This window comes from Podarcis melisellensis, assembly GCF_964234715.1.
Source record: "Podarcis melisellensis genome assembly, chromosome: 10".
Lineage (NCBI taxonomy): Eukaryota > Metazoa > Chordata > Lepidosauria > Squamata > Lacertidae > Podarcis > Podarcis melisellensis.
Window position 1 is genome coordinate 31,380,728 of NC_138542.1, and position 17,980 is coordinate 31,398,707.

Genomic DNA, 17,980 nt, shown 5'->3' on the forward strand with positions numbered 1-17,980 from the left:
TGTCAGTGTTCAAAATTAGTTTTCCATCTAGTCAGCCTATGAAATCCAAGGACATTCATGTATAGAATTTTCAGACCTGCAATTTTCTGCATCAAACATGTATTTTTTTCCTTGATACATGATACATGATACATAAATGAAGGCCAGCAACATTACTGAATGATGACTGCAAAGAACCACCAATGGCAGCCCCTTGTTGCAAGCTGCAGCAGAAGCAGGTGAAGAACTTCCCATTTTCCAGCAGAATCTTGATACATATGCCTTTGTAGCTCAAGAAATATAGTGGGTAAAGGAATGAGGAAAGATGTAAATTGTCAGGAGGCAAAATAATCAAGGGATCTTAACTGGAGTTGAAAGCACAGCCAATTGGCCCTCATCTAAGTACAAGCATAGGTTGGTGAACTGCAATAATTGTTTATGGATTAAGATACAACAATGCTGACCAAGGACAGAAGGGAGAGGTACTAGCAAGGGCAGCTGAGGGTGAAAGCAGCTGACCAATCCTCATGCCCAAGTTTACTTAGAAAGGGTTGAATCCAGATGAAGTTGGCTATTTCAAGGCCATACTGAAAGTGTGCCCTACATGAATATTGGAAAGAAGTCGATGCAGTGGAAAACAAACACTGTAATTGTTATTACAGAAGAGGCAAGGCAGTCTGTTTGCTTGCTCTTTTGGGAAAACTGATTGTTTCCGAATATAACCTATCAGATCAAGGGAAGTCATAGTGCCACTCTATTCTGCCTTAGTCAGACCACACCTGGAATACTGTGTCCAGTTCTGGGCATCACAATTTTAAAAGGATGTTGACAAGCTGGAACGTGTGAGGAGGGTAACTAGGATGATCAGGGGTCTAGAAGCCAAGCCATATGAAGAATGGTTGAAGGAGCTGGGTATATTTAGCCTGGAGAAAAGGGAGACTGAGGGGAGATATGATAGCCATCTTCAAATATCTGAAGGGCTGTCACATAGAGGACGGAGCAAGCTTGTTTTCTCCTGCTCTGGAAGGTTGGACTCGAACCAATGTCTTCAAGTTGCAGGAAACGAAAGTCCAACTAGACATACAGAAAAACTTTCTGACAGTAAGAGCCGTTTAACAGTGGAACGATCTCCCTCAGGAGGTTGTGGACTCTATTTACTTGGAGGTTTTTAAGCAGAGGTTGGATGGCCATCTGTCATGGATGCTTTAGCTGAGATTCCTGCATTGTAGGGGGTTGGATTAGATGACCGTTGGGTCCCTTCCAATTCTATTATTCTATAACAGCAAATCTCTGTCGCGTGGAACCACTCATGTAAAAGCTTGTGAAAGAGAGCAACTCGTTCTATTAGTATCAGATTACTCCTTTCATTTGCTATGTGATATCCTGAGTTGTGAAAAGGAAGTGAGTACATATATTTTGGCCTTCATCAACAGACTATTTCATCCTAAGAACAAGCTCTCGCTGCTGATGTTTAAAAGAGCATTTAAACACCTTCAAAAACTCTCCTCCCTTCAACTTCTCTAATGCATGCTGATCAGCTCAGTTCATGCGTCTCCCCACCTCCTGCACGTTTTTAATCCTATTTTGTCGTAACTTGTTTCCTTCCCACCATCAGGAATATACTTCGCTACTACATTAACTATTTTGCCGTTGAAAGCACCATCGTCTTAAAGGTCAATCACATTGGAAATTAACAAGTGGAACATTGCAAATGCTGAAGAGTTTTTATTTATTATATTTCAATACTATCCTTCCTCTCACAGGGGCTCAAGGAAGTTTACCGCATAATAAAGTTGAATTGAGCAGGACTCAGACAAATCTCAAAGGCATAGCTGTCAACTTACAGATTTGAAAATAAGGGACCAGCAGCCTCAAAAATAAGGGATCAGCAGCCAAAATAAGGGATTTTGGTATTGTAAAGAGTTACATACCTTGGTAGGATTGACAGACGCTGTCAATCCAGAATGAGGCGGTTGCGGCGCTGCGGCGTCCGTTGAAGCGCCACCCTTCTGCGTCCCTCCCATCCCCTCCTTTTCCTCTTCCCTCAGGCCACCTCCTCAGCTGCCACCATTGCTGCCGCCTCTGGGCTCGTGGGTGGCATGGGCGAGAGTCTCCCTCCCCCCCCTCGGGTGGGGAAGGGCCGATGGAACCCCTCGCACCAGGATGACGGCACCAGCGTGCACTCCTTCTTCCAGCGGAGGACCCTGAGCCGCTGCTTCCCTCCCGAGCCGGGCAAGCATGAAACCCGGAAAATTTAAGGGACATCATCAATAAGGGACAACAGCGGGACACGGCGCTGGGATAAGGGAGTTTCCCGCCAAATAAGGGGCGGTTGACAGCTATGCATAAAGGGTACATGCAAATGGCTGCCCACTTGTATTTCAACAAGTTTGTAATAAGGGCACACCAGAAGCCTAGATCTCCTAAGAGGCTGGGGAAGGCATAGTTCAGGGCTGTACCAGTTCAGAACACAGGCATAGACTCATGTGAGTCAGTGGCCTTCCAGTAAATATTTTCCATCAACTCTTCTCCCTGACATGCAGTTTCCTGTGTACAGGAGAAAGCTTTGTATGGAGGAGCATTCAATCACGAACGCTCCAGTCTCTAGTAGCATGGTCCAGAGGCACGTTTTCATCCCTGTGTTCTCTGACTGAAGATACTAATTTGCTTTCTTCACATTCATAAAGACAATAGGCTGGTTGTCCTCCGCCTTTTTAAGACCTTGGGAACTGAAGAGGCTGGCTGCTACAGGAAGACAATTTTACGCATGACCTGAATGGAAGTGAAGAGACAGCTGCTTGAACTGTCATCTGGTGTGTGGCGCAATATGGCTTAGATGCCACTGTGCTACTTTACTTACACCTGTGATCTTTGTCTGCTGTTTTTGAGAAATAATTCCCTGACTGACTTGTGTGTACATAGTACCAATGTAGCCTAGCATCAAATGTAAACTAGATAAACTAGGGTTTATGTCTTTATTCTCTCTCTCTCTCTCTCTCTCTCTCTCTCTCTGTGTGTGTGTGTGTGTGTGTGTGTGAGAGAGAGAGAGAGAGAGAGAGAGAGAGAGAGAGAGAGAGAATGACCTTAATTTGCAGAGCAATCCAAAAACCCTTCTGGGCGGGGATGCGTGGGTGATAAAAGGTCTCCCTCCTCTAAGCTCTGCTGAAAGTTGTGGTGAGTAGAAGCCCAGTAGCAATATACCTGCCAGCAGAGCCTGGTGGAAAGCCCCAAAAGGTGAACTGGTTTGTGATCTGTTGTGTCCTGAGCCAGTATCACTTCCATCAGGTAATGCCATCAGCATCCCCAATCTGGACCCAAATTCTGTGCCAGCCTGGACCTAGTTCAATGATAAAGTTTGATGGTCCAGCCCCACACCTTCCACAACAGCTACCTTGAGCAGCCATGATGTCAATGCAGTAGGGGCTCCACCACTCTACTGTAAGGAGTGGGAGCTAAAATTTCAGCCTAAGTCATAATCTTAGACTGAGACCTTTCCCTTTGTCCCATTATATCCACACATAAAATACTAGACCCCCTGGGCTGCATGTGGTCCTGGGAAGCCTTCAATGCATTCACACAGGTGCTCAGGCTACGCCCCTCCATCAATTCCTTTTGCTGCCTTCCTGATAAATTCACTTTCCTTTAAGCTCACAACCATCTGCCCCATGTAAATTGTGCTCCTTTCAGCCACCCCCAACAACTGTTTGGTGACCTAAAAGTTAGAGTGATGCATAGTCATTCCTACCTTGCACATTCTGCCTGTGGATGTGAATGGCTTCTACTCCACCCGTCAGCCCAGGCCATGTCAGATCTACTGGCATTTATCTCAATGACTGATGACGTACCTTCATTTCACGTAGCCCTCAGGGGCAAAAAGACCGTGTGACCCTCTCCTGTAGGCTTAGTTTTGGCCCCTACAACTCCATGAATACTTTCCTCGGGTCACTATCACACGACTAGCACTTTCTGGGCATATTACTGGTTTTATATATATAGGATTGCATATGGGAAACTGAGATGCAACACTTCAAAACCACATTTTACAGGTGCCTAACCTCTGATCCGTATAGTTAAAGCTATGGTTTTCCCAGTAGAGATGTATGGAAGTGAGAGCTGGATCATAAAGAAGGCTGATCGCCGAAGAATTGATGCTTTTGAATTATGGTGCTGGAGGAGACTCTTGAGAGTCCCATGGACTGATCAAGAAGATCAAACCTATCCATTCTGAAGGAAATCAGCCCTGAGTGCTCACTGGAAGGACAGATCCTGAAGCTGAGGCTCCAGTACTATGGCCACCTCATGAGAAGAGAGGACTCCCTGGAAAAGACCCTGATGCTGGGAAAGATTGAGGGCACAAGGAGAAGGGGACGACAGAGGACGAGATGGTTGGACAGTGTTCTCAAAGCTACCAGCATGAGTTTGACCAAACTGCGGGAGGCAGTGGAAGACAGGAGTGCCTGGTGTGCTCTGGTCCATGGGGTCATGAAAAGTCGGATATGACTAAATGACTAAACAACAACAACAACCTCAGATCCTACTGAGGAATGCCAGAAGCGAACATGATGACCTGATAAAGACATGCATAACCAAATATGCGCAGATACATCCTGGTAACGTCAATCTCTGCATGGTCCAGGCAGCACCAGGCACCCCATCTTTTCATCTGTGAGGAAGTTCATGCTGAAACAGGTCGTATGAAAGCAGCATTAGAGGCCATTTGCAATAGTAGTGGGAGGCATGAGAAGCACCGTGTTTCATTATGGAGAGGATGTGTGTTTAAAAATAAATCTGGCAGGACTAGGTCAAGTCATTTTTCTGCCCAAGGAAGAACTGCAAATGGTGCACCCTCCCACAAGTCAAGATACATAATACCCAAGGCCAGCTAAGTTATTTTGACATCTGAGGCAGAAAGTCCTACAAGCACCTCTTCCCCTACCTCACAGGAAAACTACAATAATTATAAACGAATAACTAACTACTTGCTGCCCTTTCACGACACCCAAAATCTGCTACCTGAGATGGCTGCCTCACTCTGCCTTGTGGAAAAGCCAACCTGGAGATTTGGTGCAGTGTTACTTTTAAACACAAGTAACTCACAACAAAAAGGAATGTATTGATCTTTGCAGATTCACCATTAATTATGCACTCCCCATCAATAAGATTGTTGTCAGAAAACAATGAGGTGCTGTCCACATTGAAGTGCTGTACAAATGAAGAGCCACAGCATCAGGAGCTATCCTGTTCACATTTAATGCAGTTCCAACATTCATTGATCAATCCAGATATTCAACAGACAAGAAAAGAGCAGGATAGGTAAAGTGAAGTTATACCAGGAGATATCTTAGGTTAACAGAGCTTTAGCAGTACTAGCCAATATTTAGTTTATTTATATGCCACTCTTTCATAGTGGAAAGCCTAGATATCAAATAAATATCAAAATACACCATCATATTATTTTTAAAAAATGTAACAAAACATTTCAAACCAATAGGATTAAGGTGAAGAAGATGAAATTATACAATCACACCTAATATATAGTAACATAAATGCAAGATCAGAATTATTAGTAAGAAACCCAATAGCTCTTCTAGAGGTAGGCAATGTTGTGCTCTCCAGGTTTTGCTGGACTACAACTCCCATTATCTCTGATCGCTGGCCATGTGGGATGGGCTTGACGGGAGCTGGAGTCCATCAACATTTGGAGAGAACCATATTATTTACTCTGGGTTGTGGGTGGTGCTGTGGGTTAAACCACAGAGCCTAGGACTTGCTGATCAGAAGGTCGGCAGTTTGAATCCCCGCAACGGGGTGAGCTCCCGTTGCTTGGCCCCAGTTCCTGCCAACCTAGCAGTTCAAAAGCATGTCAAAGTGCAAGTAGATAAATAGGTACCGCTCCAGGCGGGAAGGTAAACCGCATTTCCGTGCGCTGCTCTGGTTCGCCAGAAGCAGCTTAGTCATGCTGGCCACATAACCCGGAAGCTGTATGCCGGCTCCTTTGGCCAGTAAAGCGAGATGAGCGCCACAACCCCAGAGTCGGTCACGACTGGACGTAACGGTCAGGGGTCCCTTTACCTTTTACCTTTACCTTTACACTACTAGTGTGGGTCTTGTTAAACTTCAGGGAACTCGCCATCCCTTGCTTAAATAGAGCTTTGTGGGGCAAAGCCTTCTCACTAACCTAGATGGTTCACAACTGGCTGCTTCATGTCTATCCTACAGAAAGCAGGAAACAGTAACAGGAAAGTACTAGGGAGTGGCAGTGCTGATATTTTTCTCCAGTTTTCTGGATAATTCCTTCTCTTAACATCCTGAAGAATGTTGCAATATCCCAGGAGCTCTGTCCTGGTGGACTACTGAAACCCTGCCTAAATAGTGAAGGAATAATCTAAGTTTGGGTCCTGTTCAGACAGTATAATAATGACATACCAGAAATATACCTCTAAGCTTTCATTTGCCAAACTCAGCTACTTTAATGTCATCATCCTTCAGAAAGAAGCTTCTCTACTGAAAATGTTCAAAAGATGACACATTTCTAGTTCTTAAAACCCTTGACACATCATATATAGTGGCACGTATAGAAGCCTATTCAGCCTTTTAACTATTAATAGATACTGTTTTGTAAGCTCTCTAAAACACTTGGGCTCCCGACATCACACTATCATCAACGCAACTTCTACATAGCAGTTGAGAAGACTGGCATGCTCAGGAATGCGTTTCAGAAAACCAGGATAGCTGTTGCTGGCATGGTGCCATGTCCCTCCCACAGTCTGCTTTGTTTTCTCAATTATAGTGTTCAGTATCTAAGACACTGCTTTTAAATTTAAGCTAATGCACTGTGATCATGAAAGAGAGTAACTTGCCAGGGCCAGTTCCAAATCTGAGTGGGCAAAATGCTCTCAGGTGAGCCCCCTTCTCCATCCTGTGGCTGCAGATGCCACCTGGGTCTGGTGGGCAGCTAAGGGAAGGTGAAACAGAGCCAGTGGGCAGAGCCAGAGATCACAATAGGCAACACAAATTTGACACCAGCACAAGACTGTGGGCTTGGGAGGTTGAAGAAACACAGGGGTTAAAGGATGGAGGAGAAAGAAATACGGCAAGGACCAGAAAAGACGAATAACACTGAGGGAAAAGAAGAAGTCTAGGGTCTGGGAGATCAAGAAACAATAAGGTCTGAGTGGAAGGTGTGGGGGGGGGAGCAAGACAAAGGGTTGGGAAGATATAGACATAGAGAGGTTATGGGATGTGGAGTGAGCTTTTTTGCTCTGCACTGCAGAAAAGGAAGTCCTTTTCTATCTTGTCATGGTTCCCTGCCCCTGCCTGAAACCACAGCAACACCGCCTGCCTGCCTACTGCTTCCCTCCCGGCCTCTGAAGTGCAATGCTTCTCTCAGAACAGACTGCAGAGGGTATGTGATCGGTTGAAAGAATCCTGCCCGAATGAATTCTGATTGGTGCAAGTACACCAATCAGCATAAAACTGGTGTGTGTATGTTTGTGTGTTTTGAAGTGCTCGCAGTAGATTCGTTGTGGGAGTTGGTCCTGAACGAATCATTCTTTGAAAATTGAAGGAAATAATTGTGTCCTGATTGGCCAGTTTCAAGGAACAAAGGTCATTTAGAGCAATAGTGTCTCTTGGTGACCTGCCTGAACACTTCTATAGGAAATTGCTTGAAAAAAGGTGACTCACTCTCTCCTGTGGACTGCAGCAGTGGGGTCAAGCCACAGTATGCGGATACCAGGCAAAAGGGGAAAGTGGGCTCAAGCTCAGGGGTTTTAAGGTGGGGTTAGCTGCTCTTGATCAGTCACCACCCTTTTTGACCTTATGCCTTTATTACTGGAAACTGGTGAGTTTACCCAGCAGTGGCGGGCAGCCAGCGCTCCAAAGAGGTGGGTCTAGCTGCTATTTAAATGTACTTCAATGTTGTAGAGCAAGGTTATGTCAGGGGAATTTGAATGGCAGCTGTAACTCAGCTGCCCAATGCTGCTCAGAAGACTGGGCTGTGGGGTAGGGGATAGAGGAAAGACCAGGGCAGGCACCAGTACAGGTGCATGGGCAGCTAGCTAAATATTGTTGTTGTTGTTTAGTCGTTTAGTTGTGTCCGACTCTGTGTGACCCCATGGACCAGAGCATACCAGGCACTCCTGTCTTCCACTGCTTCCTGCAGTTTGGTCAAACTCATGCTGGTAGATTCGAGAACACTATCCAACCATCTCGTCCTCTGTCGTCCCCTTCTTCTTGTGCCCTCAATCTTTCCCAACATCAGGGTCTTTTCCAGGGAATCTTCTCTTCTTATGAGGTGGCCAAAGTATTGGAGTCTCCGCTTCAGGATTTGTCCTTCCAGTGAGCACTCAGGGCTGATTTCCTGAAGAATGGAGAGGTTTGATCTTCTTGCAGTCCATGGGACTCTCAAGAGTCTCCTCCAGCACCATACACAGGATCACAGCAATAAGACTATAGGTTTTCCTTGACAAAGGCTAATTTCAGACAGGGAGGCCATCAAAGCATAACATGGCTGGGCAGGTTGCCCACTCTTCTCCTTCGAAACTCTTTTGTGGGGTGGGGAACCTGCAGCCCTTGTCTTAATTTCATGCAGCCCACATAGATGAGGTAGTACAGAGGCAGGAACAGAGCACAAAAGAGAGAGAAAGAACTACTTAATCCTGCAATGCTACAACCTCCACATACATTTGGCTCTGCTCCCCCCCCCACAACATTGGCTGATGCCACAGAATGACTCCCCCCCCCCAACAGTGGCCTATAATGGCCCCTTATAGGAAATAGTTTTCAATCCCTGATTAGTAAGTAAGAGGTAACAGGAATGCCTGCTGGCAGCCACCTACCTGCTCTTCCCCTGATTCTGCTTACCTGTTTCATTCTGCAGAGGTAGTCATTTTGGGATCTTGAGTGCCAACAGAATTAAATGGCCCTACCTGTTAGATTCCCATAATTCAAAGCTGGATAGCATTGATTCCCAGTTGCACAGGATTCTGAATTGCATTACAGCAGGGAACTAAAATAAATAGCTTGCAAATATATTCCACTTTTTGAGTCTATGATTATCTACAGCTACTCAATCAATAAGTGTCAGGTTCAGCCAACTGTTCCTTTCTCACTGAAAATACAAACAACACTGCTGGGCTCATCAGCTATGGAAACCTTGATTCACATCCTTGCTTGACTTATTCTCCAATGGGATTGTTCCAAGGTTAAGATGGGGCAACCGGCTTGGAGGAAGGATGGGATACAAATTTGACAACAGATTAAAAGAAGAAATAGTAACTAGCCTAGCCTGCTCAGCCTCTTATATATATCTATATATTCATTCAGTCTTTTTCAAATGAATTGCTCATCCCAAATGCTCATTTTTGTCAAAACTATTAATAAAATAATTCACATTTTTATCTCCTGCCACACAAGATTTTTGAGCATATCTTTGGAACGGCTTTTCAACAGCTGGACTGAGGAACAGTTTGGGAGAAGTGATTATAACATGTGGTTGTCACTGCTAAACTTGCAGAAGCCAAGTGTGTGAGGGTTTAAAGTGTCATAAAATGGCATCTGCACAGAGCACAGGAATCAATAGTATGTAACTCGGTTACGGGTGCCTTTGCAAACTTAACATTTTAAAGCTTTTGTTGTTGTTTAGTCGTTTAGCCGTGTCCGACTCCATGGACCAGAGCACGCCGGGCACTCCTGTCTTCCACTGCCTCTCGCAATTTGATTTTAAAGCTACTAATAGTAATTTCAGGTGTTTAAAATTTTCTCCTTGCAGTGTTCCCTTATATGTATTGGAGAACACCACAATACATTTGCTAAGACAGCAGCAGTAACTATCCAGAAGTTAGAACTGTACTGTTAATGCATATACTGAAAATTATGCTGGCACAATCATGAAATCCCTACGAAGACACTGCTGCAATGTCTGTGGTTATGGGTTCTGAAAAATAAGCAGCTTATCTGTAATATATATATTATTCATTTGGCCCACTGTGGAGTATTCTAGGGTACCTGTGGCTGTCCAGTTATTGCTGGACTTCAACAGCCAACATGGCCAATGGGCAATGGTTCTGGGAGTTGTAGTCCAACAACATAAGGAGGGCCACATGTTCCTGTTCTAGAGCTCCAAATGAAAGGAAAGCGTACCCCTCCTTCCTCCCAGCTACTGTAAATTTGACATAAAGCAAGGTTAAAGGGGCTGAGAACACATCTTCCTCTTCAGCCTACTGCTAACTGGAGTGGGAACAGAAGCAGCAAATGTCTTCTCCAAGTTTCTTCATGACTGCAAGCTCTTCAAAATATTTTTCATCTTTAGTTTAGAAATGCCATCTTTAAGTTAGATACCTTGAATAATTTAAACTTAGTTTCTTCAGATGCTACATCATGGATCCAATATCAAATTATATGCTTGCATGGCGCAATATGCAGTCGTGCCCAGAGGTATTAAACATGTATGGCCACTTTTTGCCTAAGACAATTCATTCTACTAGTTATTGTTTCTGTGCTGTTGTGTCTTCCTGGGTTTACTTCTAATGAAGCCCTAACACTTCATACTCAGATATACATGGCTGTACTTTCCTACAAGTGCCTTTATGCAGAACTCACCAACAGGATGGGGGGTGGGAATAGGGGGAAAGGTCAAAGAATTTAACAGAAATATTTCCAACAGAAGCACCCAATTTACTAAGTATAACAAAGGAATGTAGGTTTATTGCTATTATGTTTCTTTGAAAATCTTCCCCCACTTTTAAAAATTACTTTGGAACTTCCATTCAACCACAACAAAAGACGAAAGATGGTTTGCTCCACATATAGAAAGCAATAGCTACCAAGAGGTCAAAGTAGCCACACTTAATGATAATACAGACAACTGCAAGTTTGAGAAACAGCAACACTCCATAGGACACCCTTCTGCAGCAATTACTATGTGTTCCTCTTTTCTAGTCACTAGAGCAGCATGTCATGCACTCCAAGATCAGACAAAAATTGCAAAAAAGAGATTATAAGAGATGCTACTGGTACAACAACTCCCAAACCACTGATAACCAGATGCTTATAGGTTATCTGTTGGAATTTTATTTCTTTATTAAGCAGCTTTTTCTTCCAACTTTGAAACCAGAAGGCATTCCCAACACCATACATGATCATTATATCTGAAGGTGAAGCAGCTACTCTACTGGTAGTAATATAATCTATGATAAATGGCAAAAGTGTTTTCAAAGTTCAACATTTTTGAGAGACTAAACACTACCAGCTGTAAAACACCAGAATGAAATTACTATCTGATATACCTTGGGAGGCTGGAACATCCAGAGAAGAGACTATCATTTCATTCTAGGTGGACAATGAGACATCCTTACAGGACAACTCTATTCACACCCTTGCTCAGTGCCATTTTTCACAGAATTTTGTCTTACCCATTTGTATCCTTTGCTTTCCTTTAATTTCTATTGAAGTGCATTATTCAAGGGGAAACCTTGTTTGATTAGTTGTGTGGTCGGGAAAGTGGAACAAGGACCAAAGTTGCCAAAGTTGCTATTTTAATCATGTTCATTTTGTACAGTAATATGCAGGTTAGTTTGACTAAGGTTTTGTATCTGATGCTACTATGAAATTCCTGCTTGAAATATAGGCGCACACTGGGCATAGAGAATCAAAATTAGGATCAAATTACTTAATCCTCATGTTGTAAAAATTAAGGTCTACATTTGGGTTTTTAGCAGATATGGTTAGCTCCACTCCACTCCACAAAGTGCACAATAAATATTCTACAAAAGAAATGTCTGCAAAAGAGAAATGGTTAGATGTTAAATCATTTTTCATTGGCACAGCCATGTACATTTCCAAAATTGCAATTTAACTTTTTTTTCCTCCAAGGAAAGGGAGATATGCTACAGCACACTATGCATTAGATTATAGCCACTCTACTTAAAACACACAGTTGTTTAAATTAAAATATAATTGTTGTGCCTTTTTAAATGATAAATGCTCAGGATGCAGTAGACAGGGAACTATTTGCTGCAAATATTTTAAGTTAATAGCACCATGTTATACATCTGTTTGTGCCTGGCTGCTTATATTGTCAACACCTTCAGCTTAAAGCATGGCATAATAGACTCAGCAATGCCTACATGTAGCTCCCCAACCTATTGTTCCCTCAGGCACTTCTGGGCATCTCCAATCCTTTGGGATAGGTACAAGACAAAGCATGAACTCAGAGAGCTTACAGGTACAGAGAATATTTTGAGCACATTACATTTTTCAAATACAATTTTGCACAGATCCTAAGCATTATTTTGTTGCCTTGTTATAAACTGCAGCTGCAGAATACTTGGCGACAGAATACACTGACAACATAATTAGTTAATTTTTCAACCAGCACCAGAGAAAATAAACTTGAGCTACTTTCTCCTAGAAAGAACGAAGCAAAAACGTATCTACAAAGGGCTGACTTGCATTCAACAACCTTTATGTTTAACTTCAACTTCTAAATTTATGCATGAGTGCAACTACCATAAATGGTGCTTTAAAATTGCTGGGGTGTGTATGTGTGTGTGTGTGCGCGCAGACACACACATAATATATACTGAAAATGCACACACATATCAAAAGAGAGAGAGAGAGAGAGAGAGAGAGAGATGCAGGCATACTGTACACGTGCACTATTAGAAAAGGTCTGCAATATCAGTTTACAGCTTAAAGTGCTTTAATAAAAGGCTTGCAACAACAGAAATCAATTAACTGCACCTGAAATATTAACCATGGCTTTGAATCCTGCCTTTCCTACAAGATCATAAGAGCTTTTTAAAAAAAATAAAAATCTGCCGGTACATCTATGCAGAAATCAACAGTGTTTCTGAAATGCTTTAATACCTGTGTGAAATACAGTAGTATTCTGGTCTGCATTAGCATTTCATGCCTAAATGCAATAGTGGACATTTGTCACAGCAACAGAAAACACATTTATACAGTGCTTACTTGGAAAGTGTTCCGAGGCGTAATAATAGACATCCTCATAACCCTCATGATAATCCTCCTCTGGCCGGTACTTTTTGCCTTTTCTTCTCCTCGATCTTCTTATCTGCTTGACAAAGCCCAAGAAACGCTCCATCTCATTCAGCAGCCCACAATATCAGGTCTGTGTACCCTTTGTTGGTTCTGGCCAAGAGCCGCACTTCACAAAAAGCAGCCTGAGCATGAATGAGCAGCAAATACAGGAGAACTGGCCCCTTTGACCAGCCAGCTTGGCACCATTCAAAAATCAGTTTAAGCTCTGACAATAAAGGACACTCGCTGCGCTACCTTTGCCAGATCCTGAACAGAAAGAACCGAAGAGACCATTTCAGTCTGAAAACAAATATTTATAAAGAGAAAACCATCAGCTAAAAAGGTATGCTCTCCGTGTCAAACACGCTCTAATAAATAAACAGAACAAAGTTCAAAAGATCTGCCTGACAGCAAGAGGAATCCCAGCACTAGAATTTCACTATTCTGTGTCTCCATCATTTGAAGAGGGGACAGAGGGGCGGAGATAAACGTTACTCAATGGACTGAACCACCTCTGAAAGTAGAAGAGGTTTTCTGCAACCTAGCATTTACTACCTTGTTATTTGCAGTTGCACACCTTCAAATGTCATGTGATTTCTCTCTCTTGTCTTCTCTTATTTGGTTTGCAGAACAATGAACAAGGAACACATCATTTCTGAATACCATACAATGCAGCCTGAACAAACAGAAAAGTGGTTTAATCCATATACACAGACCACTCACTGGCAAGCGTGTACTGAATGTGTTAATTGGAGCAGCGGGGAGAAACCTTGGCAGCTGCTTCTAAATGACACATTTACCCATTGGGCATTGATATATTTCAATCATTATGCGAACTAAATATTGCAATACATAGAAAGACTCCTTACAGATTAAGCAAAGCATACTTATATCAAGCGAACAAACAAAGGAAGCTACATCATAAACCCAGCATATGCCTCAGTGTTTTAAACTAACGCATCCTAAAAAATTTTTGGTGAGTTTTCAAACTTCAGAAAACACGTGAGCTGTGTATGTTCTCCTTTAAACCTACTTTCAGAGCTTGAAAGAATTATCAATGTGTTCTGCTTGAATGCCATTCCACAAGCATTTGCTAAGATAAGAAAGGAATTTCTAACAAAATCAAAGCCTCTTTTACTGCAAAAACAAAAAAAACCCAAGGCATGTTGATTTAAGTCCAATCAGAATAACATTTGCCAGAAATTATTTTGCAACCCTCTCTACTCTAGCAAAATTGGGGGAGGGGATCCTTTATCACTAGGAAGTATCAGTTTGAGATGTAAGAATGGAATGCAATTAGTATATCAGAAGTGGAAACAAGGTGGGAAGTGAGTGCACTGCATGGTCACTGATACAGAGAACTGACCACTTGGGTGAGGTCTCCAGATCTGTATTGGTGGTCACTGAAAGGCAGCAGAGTATAGCATACTTCAGTTCAGGAAATATTGTGCAAGCAATACACAGGCATGGACAAACATTGTTGGGTCACACAAAGTGCTCCCGGCCATTCCTTAGCAGTATCCATACTACCCCTGCATATCAGCAACAACCACCAATATAGTATATACTTCTCCCTTGGTCAATAGTCAGCACTTGAAACCATTTCACTGCCCTCTGCCCTATCACACTGGTCATCGCCATGTATCAACCAAATTATCACCTTATCTTAGAACTAGAAAAAAATGGCTGTCCTCGCATTATGTGGAAATTGCTTAGACTTCCTGTTAAAATAAAATTATAGTGTCATTCTAAAACTGGACAGTGAACTCAGCTAGGCTTTAATTTACAGTAAAGGAGTCCTTCACTGATTCATCTTTTCTGGGAAACCCCAGCACATAAAGCCAGCACTCTGAACTGACCAGCTCCTCATAATCCATTCCTATTTGAGTGCTGAATTTGAGCCAGAGCTCAGAAAGGATCACCCCATGTTCTTGCTTTCAGTTTCAGAGCTCAGCCCAGAATCTGTAACAGGATATGCAAGCCTTCACTTGGGTATCACTTGCTGTCACATCTTACTAGCATCTTTGCCCATCACTGCTACTCCTTATACGGCAACATAGGATGGAATCTTCCTAAGAGCCAGTGTGGTGTAGTGGTTAAGAGCAGTAATCTCGTAATCTGGCGAACAGGGTTTGCGTCTCCGTTCCTCCACATGCAGCTGCTGGGTGACCTTGGGTTAGTCACACTTCTCTGAAGTCTCTCAGCCCCACTCATCTCACAGAGTGTTTATTGTGGGGGAGGAAGGGAAAGAAGATTGTTGGCCGCTTTGCGACTCCTTAGGGTAGTGATAAAGCGGGGTATCAAATCCAAACTCCAAACTCTCTTCTAACCTGAAAGAATTGTTTTAACTTGCTAAAAAGAAATTTGTAACTCAAGCTTGCTTGGAAGCCATGTTTCGTATAAATAGAACCTGCGCAGGACCTGGGTGCATCAAAAGGCAAAGGGCATTAATGTCATGGTGAGAGCCTCTTCCCTGGTCAGCCTACATGTATAGAGAGAGTCCTCACTAACCTATAGGACTTGGGCGGAACTACAGGTCAGGGCCTGACTTGCAACTCCCAGCCCACATTAACTTTCTCATGCCATTAAAAGTGTTATGGACATATCAGAATACTGAAATATATATTGGACCTGATGGTAAGCAAGCTGAAAGGCAGCATGCTGGGCTGTAGCTCAGTGGTAGAACACATGCTTCTGTGTTTCTGGTTCAATTCCTGGCATCTCCAGGCAGGGCTGGGACTGGGAGAGACTCCTGCCTGAAAGGATGGAGAGTCACTGCTCATCAGCATCTGGGCTAGATGAACCAATCAAGTAGAAGATGCCTTCATATGTTCCTCAGTTGCTGGGTCTGCCAGGCCCCAACCTCCCCATACAACCCTGGAAACATCACCTGCTGCCAACAGATTTCATGCTCACAAGCTGCTCTGCATCCTTATTATACAGTACTGTGCAGGCAAAACCAATGGAAGATGCAAGAGAGGGAAAGAGGCTCTGCAGCTTGGTCAAAGATACCTGGTTGATTCATCTATTGATGGCAGATGACGGTAAGGTATACGGGTATTACTGCATATTCTTTAGTATGAAAGCTGCATACCCGAAGACATTTATACTGTAATGCATAGCTAGGAATAGAGGAAAAGCTGGATTCTGTTCACATTTGGTGCCAAATTCATCCAATTCACATTTTCTGAAATAATATGGGAACTGAAACATAGCTATTCTTGAAATTCATACTGATCCGAATTTTGCAATACAGTTCTCCAACCAGCCAGTGTTTACAAAAATGCATGTATTAAGGGAAATAATGCATAAAATGAAGATATTACTGAAAATAGCATACAAAAATGCATTATATCAGGGGAAATTGTTTGCAAAATGTGTATGTTATGCAAAACTTTGTGTGTGTGTGTGTGTTTATTAGTACAAATTCACATAAAATTCTGATGAATTTTCATGAAATTTCAAAAAAAAATGCAAATTGCTGCAAGATGAAATGGGGAGAACCAAAATTGATAGATCATTCCATCCCACTGCATAGGATGCATAATTCACATTGCCAGTCCTTCAATGTTCTTTTTCCAGGAAATCACCTTCCCAACTCTTATCCTTTTTTGTTTTGGTCCTAAAACCCGGCCCATATCTCCTGTCACCATGTTTCCCTCTCTATTCCAAGAGATGCTTTGATTGGCTGAAAGCCATGAGGCCAACTGTGGTGCAGAGGCATACGTATTTGTATTAAACATGTAAATAAGGGGCTGGCCCTTTCAGATAAATGCTCGAAAGTCACAGCAAAATTGCATTCTGAATGCCATCGTGTGTGAAGTGGAATACTTTGCCTTATTGTCTACAATCATATCAAGGACTTACCTTCCTCTTTTTGAAAGATGCATGTGTAATTTTAACCCCTTGATTCTATTTGAATCTCATGAGCAAAATATTTTGCTCTGTTGGGCCAGCAGTGTAAAGAAAGGAAAAGAAATCCATTATTCACGCATGATGTATGACAGCAACTATTTATACTATTAAATATGTTTTGAAACATATTTCAGGGTAACAGAGAACAAGGAGAATAATTCAAGTCTGAAAACATAAAATAAATTTATGGACTCCCAGGAGATCATCTCTACACAATGTTTAGTGTGAAGAATGAAAGCTAATTAGATGTCTAATGATCTGCATGACATTTTGTGAACGCCACACATGGTTTCTGCAGCATAAGTTCTTTTGCGAAAGGATGGAAGCTAGAAAGAGTAAGCCACAGCCAATTATACATGCTCTAAGTCAAAGAGATGTGACAGTTGCAACATTATATGTTTAGAAAATATCTGCTCATAAGGCAGAGGAGCCTGCAGTGAAACCATTTAAATGCAGTATCAAACAATAAGTTAGACATATTCTGATACAGACCGTATAATTATTGTGTCCTCACTTATATTCTACCGTAGTATCCAGTATCCAATATTTTTATTACATGCCTTGCAGTCCGTTCAATTAAATATTTTAATTCCATTGCAAGCTTTGATCAGTGGATCCTCTAACCACTCCCTTCAGTTACTCATGCTAACATATATTTCTGTCACTGGAACAGGGTGCTGGGGCTACTTAATTACATAGTTACCAAACAGTAGCTACATAAGAGGATGTGGGATCATTAAAAGAAAAGATCACACTAAAATAGAAAGAGGCTGAGAGGTTTTATGCTAGTACAAACAGATCCACCCTTTACTGATCTTCAGCTGGGCTACAAGTTTCACTTGGCACCTCTTCCTCTTGAGTTGGCTCCTCCTGTATCTCCCATCAGGCCTGCCTTTTGTCTAGGCCTGAGGCCTAGAAAGGGGATGTCCAGGTCTACAGTGTAGTGTAGGGGTTCGTTTGGGGTCCCAAATGTTAAATGTTTGTGTGAGCAGGTGAGCCAGCAGGGCCCCACCTATTTCTCAGATAAAGGCTGCCACATGGA

The 17,980-nt window shown here is 42.6% G+C and overlaps 1 protein-coding gene across 17 annotated transcripts in view; it reads right to left on the reverse strand.

Moving 5' to 3' along the window:
- Positions 1-17,980, reverse strand: part of GRIP1 (glutamate receptor interacting protein 1) — a 328,693-nt gene that overhangs the window by 216,972 nt on the left and 93,741 nt on the right. For 5 of the 17 annotated variants that reach the window (XM_081927989.1, XM_081927988.1, XM_081928003.1 and 2 more), the window contains exon 1: positions 12,955-13,467. The exons of 8 other annotated variants lie outside the window; for them this stretch is intronic. In XM_081927989.1, coding sequence (XP_081784115.1) covers positions 12,955-13,087 — 133 coding nt within the window. In that variant the 5' untranslated portion in view covers positions 13,088-13,467. Of the gene's footprint in view, positions 1-12,954; positions 13,469-13,578; positions 13,600-17,980 lie in introns of those variants that run through there. 4 more of the 17 variants (XM_081927986.1, XM_081928000.1, XM_081927990.1 and 1 more) reach the window with 3 other exon arrangements.